The sequence below is a fragment of the Amphiprion ocellaris genome, chromosome 3 (genome assembly GCF_022539595.1).
Source record: "Amphiprion ocellaris isolate individual 3 ecotype Okinawa chromosome 3, ASM2253959v1, whole genome shotgun sequence".
Lineage (NCBI taxonomy): Eukaryota > Metazoa > Chordata > Actinopteri > Pomacentridae > Amphiprion > Amphiprion ocellaris.
In genome coordinates, this window is record NC_072768.1 from 25,571,885 (window position 1) to 25,590,269 (window position 18,385).

General features: G+C 38.6%; 1 protein-coding gene across 1 annotated transcript; it reads left to right on the top strand.

The window, feature by feature from the left end:
* The first annotated feature begins 97 nt into the window (after nucleotides 1-97).
* afg3l1 (AFG3-like AAA ATPase 1) lies at nucleotides 98-17,818 on the top strand. The gene is made up of 16 exons (XM_023263375.3): nucleotides 98-375; nucleotides 3,924-4,008; nucleotides 5,671-5,765; nucleotides 8,001-8,150; nucleotides 8,390-8,461; nucleotides 8,978-9,102; nucleotides 9,243-9,510; nucleotides 9,828-9,965; nucleotides 10,061-10,214; nucleotides 10,308-10,415; nucleotides 11,216-11,341; nucleotides 12,630-12,740; nucleotides 12,999-13,114; nucleotides 14,790-14,990; nucleotides 15,680-15,874; nucleotides 16,976-17,818. The coding sequence occupies exons 1-16, from the start codon at nucleotides 244-246 to the stop codon at nucleotides 17,201-17,203; spliced, it is 2,304 nt and encodes a 767-aa protein (XP_023119143.2). The 5' UTR covers nucleotides 98-243; the 3' UTR covers nucleotides 17,204-17,818.
* Nucleotides 17,819-18,385: the final 567 nt, after the last annotated feature.

Sequence of the window (18,385 nt, forward strand, 5' to 3'; positions counted from 1 at the left end):
AAACGAATACAATAAATACAAAATTCTGGTTCATCTCGCAAAAATTTCCATCAGGAATGTGAAGGGAAAGTCTCACGGACCTTTACATCGTCCTCCCGTTGACATTTCATGCCTTGTTCTTACCCAATAACACTTGAAGCTGCTTTTGCCATGTTATAATGGAGTTCGGGGGGAGAAGATAGGCTTACTAAACAAAAACTGTTGTACTTTTGACTGAGCCTCTGGGCAGGCGGCACAGAGAGGATGTCTCAGCTACTGAGGCTTCTCTCGGCGGCCGCTCTGCCTCTCTGCCGGGCTGGAGGAGCCCGGTCTCGCTTCTCAGTGGTGCCAGCAGCACAGCTCTTCACAGCCGGATACCCGAGCTCCACTGCCCTGGTAGGTAAAGGTAGAGGTTTTCTGCCTCGTTTTAAAACCGTATTAGTCCACCAAAAAGTCAACGACCTAAGTTTCCTCTCCACGTATGCTGGAAGCTTTGAGCCAGAAATATAAACCCCTTGGAAAATAATGTCGTCCAGTGATGGTTTGCTTAACAAAATAATGGGCCATGATAAGGGTAAGACTGAGAGTCTCATCTGCCTGTTTATAAATGTATTTTTGTTTCGGCAAAAGTCTAATTAAGTTGCTAGATTAGTATATACGTTTTTGGGACTTTTTCTGTTTGGTCGCTACTTCACACTTATTAGGAAGACTTTGGGAATTGTAGGTACAGGGCGATATTTAAATATACATGGAAGCGTTTGTCCTGTAACCACTGTGAATTTTATATGACAAGCTGATACTAATAGAAATACCTTCAAAATCTGTGGGCGAGCTTTTCCTCAAAAGTGAACTAAAATCCGTCTTTCTGGAACTGCGTGTACTTGAAAGAAAATTCTAAAGTGACGCTAACGGTAGCCACAGTTTTACCAGTATCTTACTGAAACTATGATACCAGAACAGTATTTTCTACAGTTTTTCCTGAAAAGTACTCTAAGCAGAGCTTTCAACATAGTTAAATTTAAAAGCCACATCTAGCTTTAAGATTAGTACACAGAGGTGTCGATGACAATTCAGATTAAGAAGGATAACTAACTTAGACAAACGACACAAAAGCCTGATTCTGAAGCCTCATTAACATAAAAATCAATAACTGCAGACTGCAAAGACTGTGGAGGTTTAGCTTGTTACCTTTCCAGTTTTAAACATCTGAGTCATTGGGTCATTCCAGAATTAGAGGACATTTGGGCTTGAAAATTTTTGAAAGATTAACCTTCTATTTTACAATTTACTGCTACATATTCATCAATAATAGATACTAAACTATTAAAGGCTTGATTGGCTGAGCTTACACATAAATGGTACAATTTTTATTACATATTTGTTGTTTGCTAACCCTACTCTAATGACAGTAACAGGGTTGCTAATCCATGCTAATGTTACCTTTTCTCAGGAGTAGAAGCTAGATATTTAGCTAGCTGTTACTGCTGACCAAGATGGCAAACTTACTGATGGAAAAAACTAAAATAATTTGTCTTATCTTGATAATACACATAACAGGGTTGCATGAGGCAGAGTGAGACGTTCAGTGAAGGCTGACAATGGTATGAAAATATGAAAAATAGACGAGAGGGCATAGCTTTGTTCTAACCATTTTTTAGGAAAACTGTTTGATGAAGTTAATTGCAACGTATCATGTGATTCACCGTTTTCTTTTTCTTTTACCATCTAAAAAGGTTATGCAAACAGGGTTGGGTGCATGTTGTGGGACACACATTCCGTGCATAATAATTATTATTTTAAATATTATGTTGATTTAAAAAAAATTCCCACAACAATGAAAAAAATAATAATACCAAAAAAAGGAGGTTTAAATTTTATTTTAACTGTTTTAGTTGAGATTCACTTTGGTCATCAGGGAGGTGGGACAAGAGAAAACTGGCATTTTGGGGGCAACTCCAGACTTATTTGGCATTTTGAAAATATTTTCAAGCACTCTTTTCTCCTAGTTTTTTTTTAGATTTAGTCTCAGGACAAGTACCTTTACACAACAACTGCATGTTGTACTTTTTTGTACATAGATTATTTGAAATTTGATGCATGGAACATCATATGTCCTCTAATTCTGGAATGACCCAATTTGTTGGGTACACTTCGTGAATACTACTGCAATACTATGCGGACATGATTACTTAGTTAAGCATGCAGATTTTAAAACAGTGGGGTCTGATACTGAAACTGCTTCCACTCTGATACGAAGACTGTTCACCAGATTTTGGAAGCGTTTGGCAAACACTCTCTTTCTTTTCATGGGTCTTGAATGGATTTGAGGTCAGGCAGCAGGCTTTGTACACAGGGACATTACACAAACAGTTGATACAATGATGGAAAAGCATTGTTGTCTAAAACTATGCCTACCATGGCATTTGGATTTTCTAGCAGACCAAGACCATACTTGGAAAAGCAGCAAAGCAAAAGTGTAAAATACGCTGTTAATTAATTTAGCCATGCAGTGATTCAGTATCAAGATCCTTATGGGCCAATGTTAGCCACATTTTAAATATTCCTCTGCTGAGATTTAGAATTCACTGGTCAGATGTGCTAATTATAGGTGAACTCCAGCATGTGGTTGTTCACTTGTTAGAGGTCATGGTTGTAAAACAACAGCTTTGCAAAATATAGTCACGTGGTGTTGTTGAGTCTCGAAGGATGCTTCTGGTAGAGAGTATTCACTGCACTAATAGTTGGGGCTGAACGATATGAGGAAAATATCTATTGGCGATTTATAATTTTATTTCACAGATGTGTTTTGATTTGTGATTACTTTTAAAGTCAAGATTCAGTTCAATATTCAGTGCTTAATAGATTTAAAACGTGATAGGATTTTCAATTTTATTCAGTTTGATATGGAATTACGATCTGTGATAAAGCGTTACCACATGTGACACCAGCAAAGCATTTTTTAAAATTTATTTAATTGATAGGGACAGTGCACATTAATGAGAATTTATTTAGACAGCAATAGATGTAAATATGCCAGATTATAGCAACAATGTTAATTTATATCCCAGTCCATAAGCAGGTAAAAATAAATAAATTAAAAAAAAACATACAGTGAAACATAGGACAGTAGGTCACAATAAAAGGACAATAGATCACAATAAAAGCACATTACAAAAAGTACACAAAGAAGTTAAAGGGTAATGGTCGCAAGACTGGTTCACTTTCAGCAACTGTTTAAGGTGAGTTTTGAAGGTTGGTAATGTCGGACACTCCCTTATGGAGAGTGGAAGACTGTTCCAGATCTTACTAACCTTCACAGAAGGAGCGTTTTGTCTGAAGGCTGTTTTTTTATGTGGGACCTCTCAGTCCCCTCTGAAGGAGACCCTGGTCCTGAGACTGCTGTGGACTCTTCTTTTAAGAAAGTCAGACCTGGGGAGTGGGGCGAGTCCTTGTAACAACTCGTAGATCAAACAAGCAAATCTGACATTTTTAAAATTCTCAAAGCTCATTAGGTGTTACTTCTCTAAGATGTTACAAACATTGGTTTTCTATTAAGGACCTTTTATGATTTTTTTTAATAGAGTGATTTTATGATTTTGCAGGTATTTACACCTGTCAGCGACCAACATGTTACGCAGTATTCAATGTGTGATAATATCAATAAATGTAGAAACATTCTAGCAGCACCAAGTGTTATGAAAGGTCTAATTTGTCTAAGATTGTTCAGGTTAAATTTCTCTGTATTAGATACAACTGTTACATAAGGGGGATGGCAAGAATTTGTAAACCTAATGACAGTTTAAGCTCTGAATCACACACGCTGCATAGTTTACGGGGTGTGGCTTTAAATAGTGGTACTGATTTACTAGTTGCATTGTTTTAAATTTTGATTTGAAATCAATTAATTATTCAGCCTTTTCACTGGCTCTGTGGTCTTTTTCCAGAACGTCAACCGAACTCCTGCTATCCTTCTTTCCTGTCGCAGATTTCTATCAGCTCAGCAGCGTCTCTACTCCACTGAGCCCAAAGGTGAGCCAATATCTTCCTACCATTTCATATAGATTCATTAAATCATGAACTCGTTTCTGAGGAGAAATTATTTTCTTTCATGTGTGACACTGGTAATCTACAGTCCTGTCTAATTCACTTAAATAAGTCTTGTTATTATTAAATACTTCCATAACTCTGACATGTGTAGACATAATAAAAATCTAAAAAATTTTGACCCTCATATGGTGGCAAGTTTTTCCACTGGATATAATGCTCGTATTTTTCAAAGTATCGTGACAATGCTGCTATGTTCCTCACTGTGCTGAATATATTATAATGTCCACATGCAGAGGAATTTGAAGGTCAGCCTGGACAAGTATAGGTTGATATGTGCAGACAAAGACACCACCTTATCCATTTTGACTGGTTTACCTGTGTCACTGTGTCTGAATCCCAAATATTCCCTAAACAGGTCATGCAACCCCACTGGCATCACCTGTAGCTTCTTCAGCTCAGCTGTCCATCTGTTGTACCATTTGTTTGTAACATGACGGATCTCTGTTGTTGTGCACTACAGTATGTCATGTTAACTGATTGTCTCTGTGTCAGTTTTATTTTTTAAAAAAAGAAGTTTGAAGGTATTGAAGATCATATCTTTGGGATTTCTAAACTTGCTGGTATATCCTAATACTGTGGTATAGCCCATACCTAAGCCCAAGCAAAACATTAGGATTTTGTGCACATTCACCCTCAGTTGCACACAGAGACACTGTTAAGCCAAAACCAAAAAAAAAAAAAAAGATGAGGTTGTCCAAAAATGACAGGCTCCCAGGATCTTACGGATCACCTCAGGAAAAGATACATTAAACCCTTCTTTAGCTGTTGAATCTGAGATGACAAACAACAGTGTAATGTCCCCAGATATCAAATGGATAATTCTCTTGTGAATTGATTTAAGTGTCTTTGATGCCAAGTCCAATCATTTCTTGTTTAGTTTCACAAACGTTGTATGTATCTTTCAATAAACATTGAATGTTGTCACTATATTGATTATGTATCTCTTAGAGCAGCAGAAACAAGTGGAGGTGTAAAACCAGACAAATAAACCACTTCAAATACTGTGACATTTAATATGGTAAACAACCCAGTCTAGAGAGACATCACAGACACAGAGACATTATCAGCAGGTTTTTGGTACTCTACCATTCAAAAGTTTGGGGTCACCCAGACAATTTAATGTTTTCCATGAAAACTCTGACTTTTATTCATGTGCTAACATAATTGCACAAGGGTTTTCTAATCATTCCTTCTAAACCTTTTAATACAATTAGCTAACACAATGTAGCATTAGAACACAGGAGTGATGGTTGCTAGAAATGTTCCTCTGTACCCCTATGTAGATATTCCATTAAAAACTAGCTGTTTCCAGCTAGAATAGTCATTTACCACATTAACAATGTCTAGACTGTATTTCAGATTACTTGAATGTTATCTTCGTCTGAAAAATGGCAGTGTATGTCTGGAGGCTAGACTCTGTTGATTTTTAAGGGATACATTGGTTGTAGGTTTAGGTCTTAATGTACCAGGGTTACTATTATAAAACAGCCGAAATGCTGCAGATGGAAAAACTGGTATGAAGGCCTGATAGGAATTGCTGGTTGGTCTGACAGATGTGTTAAAAACCAATAATTTGAGTTTCAGATGGAAAAGGAGGACCAGTGAATCAGGGAGGAGGAGGAAGATCAGGAGGAGGAAAGAGAGGAGGAGGAAAAGACTGGTGGAGTCGAATGCAAAAGGTAAGGCATGAAAACTCACATAGAAATCATAATTTACAGCTACAGTGTAAATGAAAGCTTCTGCATGCAACATTTGCAACCACGGGATATGACACCAACATCTCAGACTAAATAAACAGGCGTATTGGTCACACTTCCTCCTTTCCGCCTCTCACTGTCATTTACAACCAGAAAGATTCTGTACATGAGAGCTAACACGTATGGAGTCCACTGTCACTTTTCCAGTGAAGTGTGGGAGGCCATGCTTGGTCTGTTTAAAAGCACAGGGAGGGCCAACAATTTCAGAGGAAGGGACTCATGTTCTTGTCAATACAATATACATTATTTAGACATTCACAATGTAGTTTTAATAAAATATGTGACCACTGAGACAAGTTTAAAGGTATGTTAGAGGTACTTTGACTTAGATATTTTATAATATGAACATATTTTATTTTTTACCGACTTAATGTCAGTATTTTGAGTTCAGGAATTGTTCATTTCCGTAAAGCTAGAATGGGTTGAGAAGTAACCTCAGATTTTAGATAGTTTTCTGTCCACAGTCAAAATGTATATAAATAGAGACAGTTTAGCTCTGTGGCCTTTCCCCTAGTTAAAATCACACGAAAAGCACAAAATGCTCAATGCTCCAAAATATCCTAGATTCACAGTGAAAGGCTTAAATGAATCATTGATGTTGGACAGTATTTGTGGTCATAAGTCTATTGTACACAGATTGCTGAAACATACATGTTGTCCATGATATGATACGACAGTGTGTGCTGCTGCTCTCCAGAAAACACCACTGCAATCTAAAGTTTGCTTAAGAGCACCTCAGCAGTAACAATTTATCATTATTAACCTTTATTTAATCGGGAGAAATCCCATTAAGATTAACAACCTCTTTTGCAAGGGAGTCTTGGCCAAGATAGGCAGCAGCAATACAAAACAAAATACAAAATACAAGCATACAAAACACAGTTACAAAAATACACAGAACATAATGAAAACAAGAGCAAAAAACATATAACAATTAAATTTACAAAAAAGTTATGACAAACAAGTGCATTTTGTGGAGTCAGCCTCAAGAACTCACAGTTCGGATTTAAAAGCACTCAATGAGATTAACTTGGTTAGTTTGCAGTCTTTCTGCAACATATTCCATGCAAAAGGTGCAGAGTAAACAAAAGCATTTTTACCCAATTCAGTTGGAAGGTTTGGAACAGAACGCAACAAATGATCTTGTGTAACAGAGAGAGTAAAGATCAGAGCTTTTCTGTGCAGTAAGAGAACAAATGTAGGTAGGCTGTCATTCAAGTATAGACTTATGTATGAAAATATACCAATGACAGGTCCTTTGGGTGGCTAAAACAGGCTGTCCCACCCTTGAGTATAACTCACAGTATGTGTGTTAAGACTTTCATAATAACCTCAGAGAAACATTGTAAACAGTGTCAACCATCTGAAGACCTTGAGTTGAAGCATTCATGTACAAAAGATCTCCGTAATCCAACACTAAAAAAAAAGTCGCAGTGACATTACACAATATGAAAGGGAAAATGATTTTGTGGAGTGCTAAAATTAAGGATGAATATACAGCAATGCATATGCTGTTCGAAGGATGCTGCATACTTGGACTGAACAATCAGCTGATTTCATATTTTAATTGACATTTGAAACAATGCAATTAGTAAAGGCTGCAATTTAGGATATATATAGGTATTATGCAGCATGTCTGATCCTAGGTTTAGACTGTGATCGATTTCACCCACTGATATCCCCACTACTACAACAATATAAATTGGTATCTTACGTGATCGGGCCATATCAGGCTTTTATTACATTCTCCAAAGTAACCATGCTACATTGTGCTACATGCTAAATATGAACATATTTGGTGTAAACCAAATTTCTAGTTTTGTCTCCAACTTAAAGGTATTAATTTCACTGTCACTGAGGAGGAAATAAACCAGATGATATTCACATTTAAGAATATGAATTCAGAATTTTGACTTAAAGTGATTTAGTAATTAAATAGTAGTTAACATCTTAATTGATGTATTGTGATGGTTCCATTAGCATCTATTATTTTATCCATATGAACTGATGTGTCACTCAGCATAGCCTTTTTCTTTGTCAGTTTTAGCAGTTGTCTACAGATCTTTCACCTCTGTGTCGTCACATTAATGATGACTGATGTGATTGATAACCTGTTGGTAGCGTTAGCATCCATCTGTACCTGTGTTGATTTTTCAGGGTGATTTCCCCTGGGATGAGAAGGATTTCCGCTACATGGCAATCGCCATGGCTGGAGTGAGTTCAGCTCTGCTCTATTTCTACTTCAGAGACAACGGCAGAGAGATCAGCTGGAAGGACTTTGTCAATCGCTACCTGGGCAGAGGCATGGTAAGGAGCACTCTGAGGTGTTGGTGCTGATAAACTCATACTGTAATGTTAACATATGCCAGGATATTGAGTTTTTTGTCAATTTGGTTAATTTGGAACTAAATAAAGTTGACATGACTGCTGAATTGATCTGTGCAAGATCTATTGCTACTGAAGGCCTGAACACTGATAGTTTAAAACTCCTCATTATTGGGAACCTTTATACATTTGTGAAGTAAACAATTTAATACTTTGTCCAGGTTGATCGGTTGGAGGTTGTCAACAAACAATATGTCAGGGTCATCCTGGTGCCAGGAGCTGATGCTGAAGTGGTGAGTGGGATGTCCCTCAGAGCTCAAACTTTTCCCTCATCTATATATTTATGTGAATGTTTGCTGTATTTTGGCTACACCCAATTAAGCAAACCAGTAAAATAAGACCAGTAACCTTTAAGGAGGTTTAAGAAATCATCTTAATGCAAACTGGAAGGAAACTGCAAATATTCTTCTTGCTATCCTTGGGACGTTTTTTTCTCTTGATTCATCTGGCAGTTCAGTTTTCAGCTTATCAACTAATCATTTGTCAAAAACAGTACAGAAGTGGAAAACTTGTCCATTTCCTGACATTCCCTGTAGCCAAGGTTAATGTTACTCAAACTTGTCCTCACAGCCGTCTAAAATCCAGAAACATTCAGTGTATTTGTTTGACTACATCATAAACAAGGAAAACAATCACATATTTTGCATTTCTGCTTGAAAAAAATTCTAAAATTAGATTTCTGTTGAAAGCTGTGTTTTAGTTTGCTCTGCAGTTTAGCTGAATGAAATGGGATGTTGTGTGACCCTCAGAGTTACGTCTGGTTCAACATTGGCAGTGTTGACACGTTTGAGAGAAACCTTGAGACAGCTCATATGGACATGGGTCTGGAGCCGTCACACCGACCCGCTGTCGTCTACAGTTCTGAGAGCGACGGGTAAGTTTAAAACACAATCATGATGTGTGTTATGTGAGCCAGTAGCTTTTCTCATTGGTCTTAACTTCACTGAAACACACAGTTACTTAAGCTTTTCTGAAAATGGTGATAACCTTTGATGTCGTTTTGCACCTTCTCAGCTCTTTTCTGATGAGCATGATCCCCACACTGCTGCTGATAGGCTTCCTGCTCTTCACACTGAGGCGAGGACCAATTGGAGGAGGCGCTGGTGGCGGAAGGGGCCCTTTCAGCATGAGTGAGTCGACAGCCAAGATGATGAAGGACAACATCGAGGTGAAGTTTAAGGATGTGGCCGGCTGTGAAGAGGCCAAGCTGGAGATCCTGGAGTTTGTTAACTTCCTGAAGAACCCGCAACAGTATCAGGACCTTGGAGCCAAGATCCCCAAGGTTGGCGCACGCACGCACGCACACACACACACACACACACACACACACACACACACACACACACACACACACACACACACACACATTGGGATTATGACAGAAGCAGGGGTTTTAAAATGTTCACATTGAGGCAGCTGTAGATGAGTTCACGAGGAAAACAGAGATTCACGGTAGCAAAGCTGACCAAAAAGGAGTGCAAATGGCAAGAAGATATATTAAATTTAAGTTTCAATTTAGTTTTTTTTAATTTTGTTTTATTAGCAGTTTATTGTCCACATGAGTTTAGTGCCATTAGTTGAATAATGTTCTTGTCCCAGGGTGCTGTGCTGTCCGGACCACCTGGGACAGGGAAGACTCTGCTGGCCAAAGCCACAGCTGGAGAGGCCAACGTCCCCTTCATTACTGTCAATGGCTCCGAGTTCCTGGAGATGTTTGTGGGCGTTGGTCCAGCCAGGGTGAGCAAAGGAAACCCAATTAAATGTGTGTTGGACTGCTGTAGATGTGATTCTAGTCAGAAACCGAATGCTTGACTGAGCTCTGTCCTCTGAAGGTGAGGGACATGTTCGCCATGGCAAGGAAGAATGCCCCCTGCATCCTCTTCATTGATGAGATCGATGCTGTGGGGAGAAAGAGAGGGGGAGGAAACTTTGGGGGTCAGAGTGAGCAAGAGAACACCCTGAACCAGCTGCTGGTGGAGATGGACGGTACGGTGGACAGGAACCAGAGACTGACTCTTGAATCTTAAAGGTCGAATTTAATGTTTTATGAGTCAACTATCTGTTGCTATTTTTTTGAAGGTTTTAACACTGCTACTAACGTGGTGGTCCTTGCTGGAACCAACAGACCTGACATCCTTGATCCTGCACTGATGAGACCAGGGCGCTTTGACAGACAGATTTTCATAGGTAAGAGAGAGTTGAGGCGACTATAGGTCATGGATAGGGCACCCCCTGTCCATGACCTAGTCATATCCTTGTCAATGTCTCTGGACATTTGGTTAAAATTTGTGCTACAAATTGATGAACACCTGCCTCGTATATTTATACATGGCAGACAGATCTAATTGAAAAAATGAGGTTTCTGTAATGACTGTAGGAGCCAAGTTTCTTAATTACATCAACTTAATAGTGCAAGCTGACTATATGCACGATGAAAGTCTAGCAATAGTTTTTGTCACACTGATAAATGTCAGGCAGACTTCTTCCTCACTGCCTTAACTGGTGCATGGCTATGATGATTCATGGTGCATTACTCCTACTCCTCTGAGGAATAGTGTTAAACTGTAAAAATGTGTATTATTTCACACATGTGGATAAATGGATAAAACCTTGTAATAACAGTGTTTGACTCCACAATACACTACTGTTCAAAAGTTTGGAGTCACTTAGAAATGTCTTCATTTTTGAACCAAAAGCAGTTTTTTCAATGAAGATAACATTAAATAAATCAGAAATACAGTCTAGACATTGTTAATGTGGTAAATGACTGTTCTAGCTGGAAACAGCTGATTTTTAATGGAATATCTACATAGGGGTACAGAGGAACATTTCCAGCAACCATCACTCCTGTGTTCTAATGGTACATTGTGCTAGCTAATGGTGTTGAAAGACTAAGTGATGATTAGAAAACCCTTGTGCAACTAAAAAAATTAAGAAATTCCTTGTATTTTTTTTCTGCCGTATAAACCTCTGCTGTATTTTCTCAGGTCCTCCAGACATCAAGGGCAGGGCATCCATCTTTAAAGTCCACTTGCGACCAATCAAGCTGGATCCTAGTCTGGACAAAGACTCTCTCGCCAGGAAAATGGCAGCTGCCACACCAGGATTCACTGGTCTGTAACAGCTGCATCATACATCGCCCCCTACAGAAATCTTCCATTTCTGCATATTTCTCACACTTAACTGTGATATTTATATTTATTGAATATTATACAAAGATAACCCACAAAATGCTATTTTTAAATGATGGTTTATTGAAGGATTATTGAAAACCTGTATCAGCCCCGTGAAAAAGTAATTGACCCCCTGAACATATTAACTAGTTGGTTCCTTGGCAGGAACAACTGCAGGAATTTTGGCAAAATGGACTAAACAACATTTTTTCCTCAAAAAATTAAATGTTCATTTAAAAACTGCATTTTGTGTTTTCTTGGGATGTCTTTGTCTTACTTTAAAATTAGTTTGATGATCTGAAATGTTCAAGTGAGAACAGAAGATTTCTGTAGGTGGGCAAGTAGTTTTGCACGGCACTGTATATCTCAGTTTAACTTGCCAAGAAAATTGAAATTTAATTCAGAGTCGTTGAACTTTTTGGTACATTTGGTATCTTGATTTGTAGCTATGATCCTCTCGATACTGAGTTCACATCATGTGACCTAAATCAGCAGAGAAACAATCCTTACTTAACCTTGCCTGCTGGTTGGTAACACTTCGTTTTAGATCACATTTAAAAAAAAGCAAAATTTTGTAGTGTACCTAATTGTTGTATTAAACAACTTTCTGATGTGGTCAAATTGAAACTATTTTAAACAGACAAAGCTAGCATTTTAGAGGTACTCCTGAAAATACTGCACAAAACAAGTCTTATTCAGCATGTACTGTTGTTTTTCATTTAAGAAGTTTGCCTTGTGTCTCCTAATACTAGCTAAATATACACTACCGTTCAAAAGTTTGGGGTCACCCAGACAATTTCATGTTTTCCATGAAAACTCACACTTTTATTCATGTGCTAACAGAAATACACAAGGGTTTTCTAATCATCAGTTAGTCTTTCAACACCATTAGCTAACACAATGTAGCATTAGAACACAGGAGTGATGGTTGCTGGAAATGTTCCTCTGTACCTCTATGGAGATATTTCATTAAAAATCAGCCGTTTCCAGCTAGAATAGTCATTCACCACATTAACAAGGTCTACACTGTATTTCTGATTCATTTAATGTTATCTTCATCTTTTTTTTCCAAAAATAAGGATATATCTAAGTGACCCCAAACTTTTCAACGGTAGTGTAAATATATAAAAATGCACTTTTCAGTATAAATGAACATGTTTGGTGTTTCAGTCAGAATTCTGAGATGGTGGTTAATGACTGTAATTTTCTCTGTGAATGAATGAATCAGGAGCGGACATCGCTAACGTCTGCAACGAGGCAGCTCTAATTGCTGCCAGGCACATGAACCCCTCCGTCAACGGCAAACATTTTGAACAGGCCATCGATCGGGTCATCGGAGGTATGACATCACAAGATGACTCAAATTCTAATGACGACTTCTTCCTATTGTTTATTTGAACTGCTTTTATGTTAATTGTCTTCCATAATTAATTTTTCATTTATTCTGCTCCTTACTTTAATGTATTTTATAATTTGTAATAACAATAAAGAGACAACAGCAGTAAAGTGCTACCATCTGAAAGTATTAGGCAGTTTCTTTCTGATATCAGTTCATATTTTTCAAAGTCTGAGTTCTGGTTTGTCCTTGTGTTTTCAGGTCTGGAGAAGAAGACTCAGGTCCTACAGCCCACAGAGAAGAAGACTGTAGCGTATCATGAGGCTGGCCACGCCATCGTCGGCTGGTTCCTGCAGCACGCCGACCCCTTGCTCAAGGTAAACTCTATATATCCCGAAGGTTCAGAATTCAGTATCATGTAGTGACAAATGATCTGTACAGTTGCATATGAAAGTCTCAGTGAAGAAGAATCCATTGATATGCACTCAGTCTGCTCAAAATGAGTTTAACGGGTACTGAACAAAGCTTCTACAAATAAATAGTTGTGCTACCAGATCACAAGTAAAAATGTTTAGCATTGATTAGCTAATGATCAATCAATAAAACTATTTCATAATCAAATAACTGCTTTAGTCTAATTTAGCTTTGACTTTTAAAAAAAATCCAAATATGGTGAACATTTGCTGTTTCCAGTTTCTGAAATGTGAGATTTTGATGCATCACTTTTCATTTTGTTGTTTGCTTTTTTTCTGACTGTTTATGGGGAAAAAAACGATTAATGGATTCACAATAATGGAACTTTAACTGATTGTGAAAATAATCTTTGGTTGTAGCACTTAATCCCAATACAATACTGTTGATCAATATGACATCAGAAACTGAAGCAGAACCTTACAAACAGATTGAAAATCAACAATAACTCACACTGATGGCATGTTTGTTCACTAAGTCATTGCCAGGAGTACTTTAACCCCCCGGGGTTAATCAGAAAAATACAATTGGACTGTAAGATATACATCCACATATCAAGTGGACCAGAACACATGGTCATGTGACTGGAAAGGTGTGATAAATAACCAAGTGATTAGACATGTGTTACCTTTTTAACAGCTTATTTAAAGTAATGAATAATCACATTACAGTACATAGACTAGATGATGAAAAGTATTGGATAATTGGTTAAAATAGATATTAAAGTAATGATGAGACAGCTCAAAGTGAATAAATGGTTGAATTAGCCAAAGGTTATGCCAATACCGTTGAAGTAGTGGAGAAAAAAGAAATTGATGAACTGCAGAAAAAGCTGAAAGTAATGGATACATTTTTAAATATGTTGCTAAACTTGTAGAATGCATACTCTCTGCTCCTATAAGTGGTAAAAGTACAAATATAAGGGATCTCAACAGTTAAGCTGAAAGGAAAAACAATTTTAGCAATACCAGCTTTAACAGGGTTAAATGACAGACAGTTTAAAATGAGGGTTGTGAAGTGATGGGGGCAAGCTAATGTTGCAGCACAGGTTTTTTCTTGCGTAGAGACATTTTGCCACATCAAAGTGGTTGAGACTGAAAATAGAAGTTACATTTTTAAATCCTGTGGTCAGCTGAGGTCTGATGTTCTCAACCATAGACAGTTTTATCAAATGATCAGAAATAACAGAATAATGCTTAGATTTCTGTCAAACAAGACTCACAAAGACTCATTCCCTTTACTCTACACAAACTGATCACTCTTCTCAGTGCGCATAGTCTTACTGAAACAAAAACTACAGATTTAACATATAATCCATCGCTTACAGATTATGGCGATTAAATGTCTTGACCTACTGGAAAATCTCAATATGGAACCTCTTTAATTGCAGTAATTGCTTTGAATCTAAACTGTTCACTGCTCTTCATGTAATGAACTGATAAAACCTTTTACCATAGCTGTGACTGTATTACTACTATTACTATTATCACTGTTGTTACTGATGATGCTGCAATGTAACATCTCCAGCTATTACTAGTGTGGAAAGAAAATGTTTGTAAATCCCATTCTGTTTGTGTCCAGGTGTCAATCATTCCACGGGGGAAGGGTCTGGGCTACGCTCAGTATCTGCCCAGAGAGCAGTACCTGTACAGCAGAGAGCAGCTGTTTGACAGGATGTGTATGCTGCTAGGAGGCCGAGTGGCAGAGCAGGTCTTCTTCGGCCGCATCACCACCGGAGCTCAGGACGACCTCAAGAAGGTTACGCAATCCGCATACGCTCAGGTACATGTACACATGCTACATCCACCAGTTCTGTCAAATTAATAAACTAGAAAGCACTCAGAGAGCACAGTACTCCGCCAAAGCTGTCCATTGTCAAAAATGCAGCATTATTTTTAGAAATGCATCAATTATTTATTAGTGATTGATGATCAGAAGTCAAGGCAACATAGAATGTGGCCATTTAATATAGCTGTACCCACAAATGAAATGACCTTGCGCTGAGTCCAGGCGTGTGTTATGCATGTGTACATTATGTATGGATTCCGGGACCTAAATATGTAGCAGACGGTGGGAATTGATGGGACTTGGAGACACCTCCACAATTTAATCAATTGTTCCTTCTATCTTTTCCGACAGATACGTCCCAATAAATCCGCAGCGGTTGATTTGTAGTAGGATCGCAATCATATGATTGTCAGCATCCAGCTGCTGTAGTGTTCACTTGTTACCATAGTTACAGTGACGCTGTGCTGCTGTCTCACAATGATACAGAATTTTTTAACAAATCCATGGATCCAGACTATAAGCTGCATCACTGCCAAAATCTAGTCGGTTTCATCCTAATCCGTTTTTGAGTAATTTTGCTAACAGATAGACGGACAGACCAACGGCGATCATCACATAACCTCTGCCATGTAAAGAGAGTCATATTTATTCTGTGACACTTCACTCCGCATCCTTACTCCCAGGTGGTGCAGTTTGGGATGAGTGACAAGGTGGGGCAGGTGTCGTTTGACCTCCCTCGGCAGGGCGAGATGGTCATGGAAAAGCCGTACAGCGAGGCCACGGCTGAGCTCATAGACCAGGAGGTTAGAGAGCTGGTCGAGCGAGCATACGAGCACACCCTCCAGCTCATCAAGGACAAGAAGGACCTAGTGGAGATGGTAAGACTCTCTAGTACATCATGTGTCATCTACTGCTTACGTGTTCAGGACTCCTGGTCCTGGAGCTTGGACTTTAAGAAGTTTTCTATTGACAAACTCAAAAGTAGGGAAAACTGAACTATATACACACTACATATTGGAAAAGTGTGGCTGTTTGATCCACTTTGAGAAAACACTTAGATCTAGCCTTGTATTAGGCAACAAACGCCTGCTTTAATATAGTCACAATACCAAAATTATGACTTTATGATACCTGTCTAAATATATTGATTATTATAGAAAAAAATTACAGCAGCAAAACCTAAACCATACTTAAAGAAATACTTTATTAATTAAGAGAAGGCATTCGAACATTTAATTAACTGATACATGCAATTAATTAAGAACAGCTCTTTACCTGTTCATGTTTCTCCACCTTTGCATTCGTTATATCCTTTAAAGCAGTCGACATGTTTGTCAGTGAGATACTTTGCCTCAAAAGCAGCTCATAAGAAATGCGGCTAAGGAGTATTTTGATATACACTGATCAGGAGAACATTCTGACCACTGACAGGTGAAGTGAATAACACTGATTATCTCTTCATCATGGCACCTCTTAGTGGGTTGGATATATTAGGCAGGAAGGGATGTGTGGTAGCTAGATGACTGGATCAGAGCATCTCCAAAACTGCAGCTCTTGTGGGGTGTTCTTGGTCTGCAGTGGTCAGTATCTATCAAAACTGGTCCAAGGAAGGAACGGTGGGGAACTGGTGACAGGGTCATGGGCGGCCAAGGCTCACTGCTGCATGTGGGGACTAAAGGCAGGCCCATGTGGTCCGATCCAACAGACGAGCTACTGTTGCTTAAATTGCTGAAGAAGTTAATGATAATTCTGATTAGGGCTGGAAATGAATATCCAAATATCCGAATATTCGGTTCTCGTGGTGAAATCCGATTTATTTATTTTTTCCCCCCCCAATACTCGGATCTATAACCCCGTAAAACACTTGGCCAGTATCAGCAGTAACGAGGTTGACAGAAGTTGTCTTTGCTGACATGTTGGAGATTCAGGATTCCTACAGGTAGATTATCAGTGATGTTGAACCATGATGTCATCCTCAGGTGGGGAAGCGTCTGCTAGAAAAGGAGGTGCTGGACAAAGCGGACATGTTGGAGCTGCTGGGCCCACGGCCTTTTGAGGAGAAGTCAACATACGAGGAGTTCGTAGAGGGGACGGGGAGCTTCGAAGAGGACACCACCCTGCCAGAGGGCCTCCGTGACTGGAACCAGGAGCGAGAAGGGGAGGCTGAGGAGACTAGCTCCACTCAGGACAGACAGCAGGCCGTGTAAAGCTCCAGTTTAAGAAAAGCAAAATGTATCCAAGCTGTAAAAACACTCTCTCTGCTGGCTCAGTTTTACAGAGTCTGGGAGATGTGGGGAGAGGTTTTTAAACAACATGATTTCAATAATTTACTATCTTCCTGCCTTCAATTTATAGGTCATTTAGGAGCAGTATTTATTCATTCAGCAATACAAATGAAGCATTTATTACAAAAATTACTTACTGGGGTCTTTTTTTCCAGAAACCTTACTTCAGAGAACCTTCTGGCTCTGTACACTATCTGCTTGAATGTAGAAGTTATCCAGAGAGACATCACTGAGGCTGCAATGTTTTGCTTTGTTTTTTTTTTTTTAAGCGATCGGACAGCAGTTTGCTCCAGAACGCCTTAAGATCCATCAAACAGGAGACCGATGCACACCAGATTTGAATATTTCTGAGCTAAGTGTACATGATGCACATTTAAACTGTGTGAACATACGGACTTTCTTTTAATTTATTTTTTAAAAAGGGAGATGTGCTCTCTGACTGATGTGTGCCTACCTTATAATGAGGAAGAAAATGTAAAGATCTTTTCTGCCACCAGACTGAAAACATTTTTGCAGATTTAAATGTTTTGAGAAGTTCTTTTGTGTCCTGAATCTATTACTGCAACACTTACTGTTGACACTGACATGTTTCACCTGCTTCAGTGTTGATGGCAGTCGACCACTCAGCGATTGTCAGTTTAAACTTTACAGACTTTTGGATTATTTTATACAACCACTTTGATGCTGTAAAACGGTGGTAATGTGTGTGATAGTGAGTCAGCGGGACACTACTGCACCACTTGGCCACAATAAAAGGAGCATTTAACGTTTTAGTTTTCAGACGTGCCATTTTAAAGGAACGAAATCCCCCTAAAGTACTGGGGGAAAAAAAGCCAGTTACGACTGCTAAAACAAAGTACAACGCTTGTTTTATTCTACATTGTTAAATTAGCAGCTCTCCCGTAGAGAGTTAAACCATTTAAACAAAATCTAACACTTCAACCCTCTGAGCTCCAAGCAGTTTCAGGATGTTTTTGCTCCTGTCACATTTGTTCTCACTGTGGGCTTATTTTTGACTGCAGTATAAATTTCTGTATCTCCATTAAAGCAGAACAACCACAGTAGAAGTAAAGAGAACTCAAAAAAATGATTATTTTACAAAAC

Coding starts and splice junctions, on each gene's coding strand:
- afg3l1 (XM_023263375.3), top strand. CDS start 244: ATGTCTCAGCTACTGAGGCTTCTCTCGGCGGCCGCTCTGCCTCTCTGC. Junction 12,741..12,998: donor CATCGATCGGGTCATCGGAG/GTATGACATCAC, acceptor TTGTGTTTTCAG/GTCTGGAGAAGAAGACTCAG. Junction 14,991..15,679: donor CGCAATCCGCATACGCTCAG/GTACATGTACAC, acceptor CCTTACTCCCAG/GTGGTGCAGTTTGGGATGAG.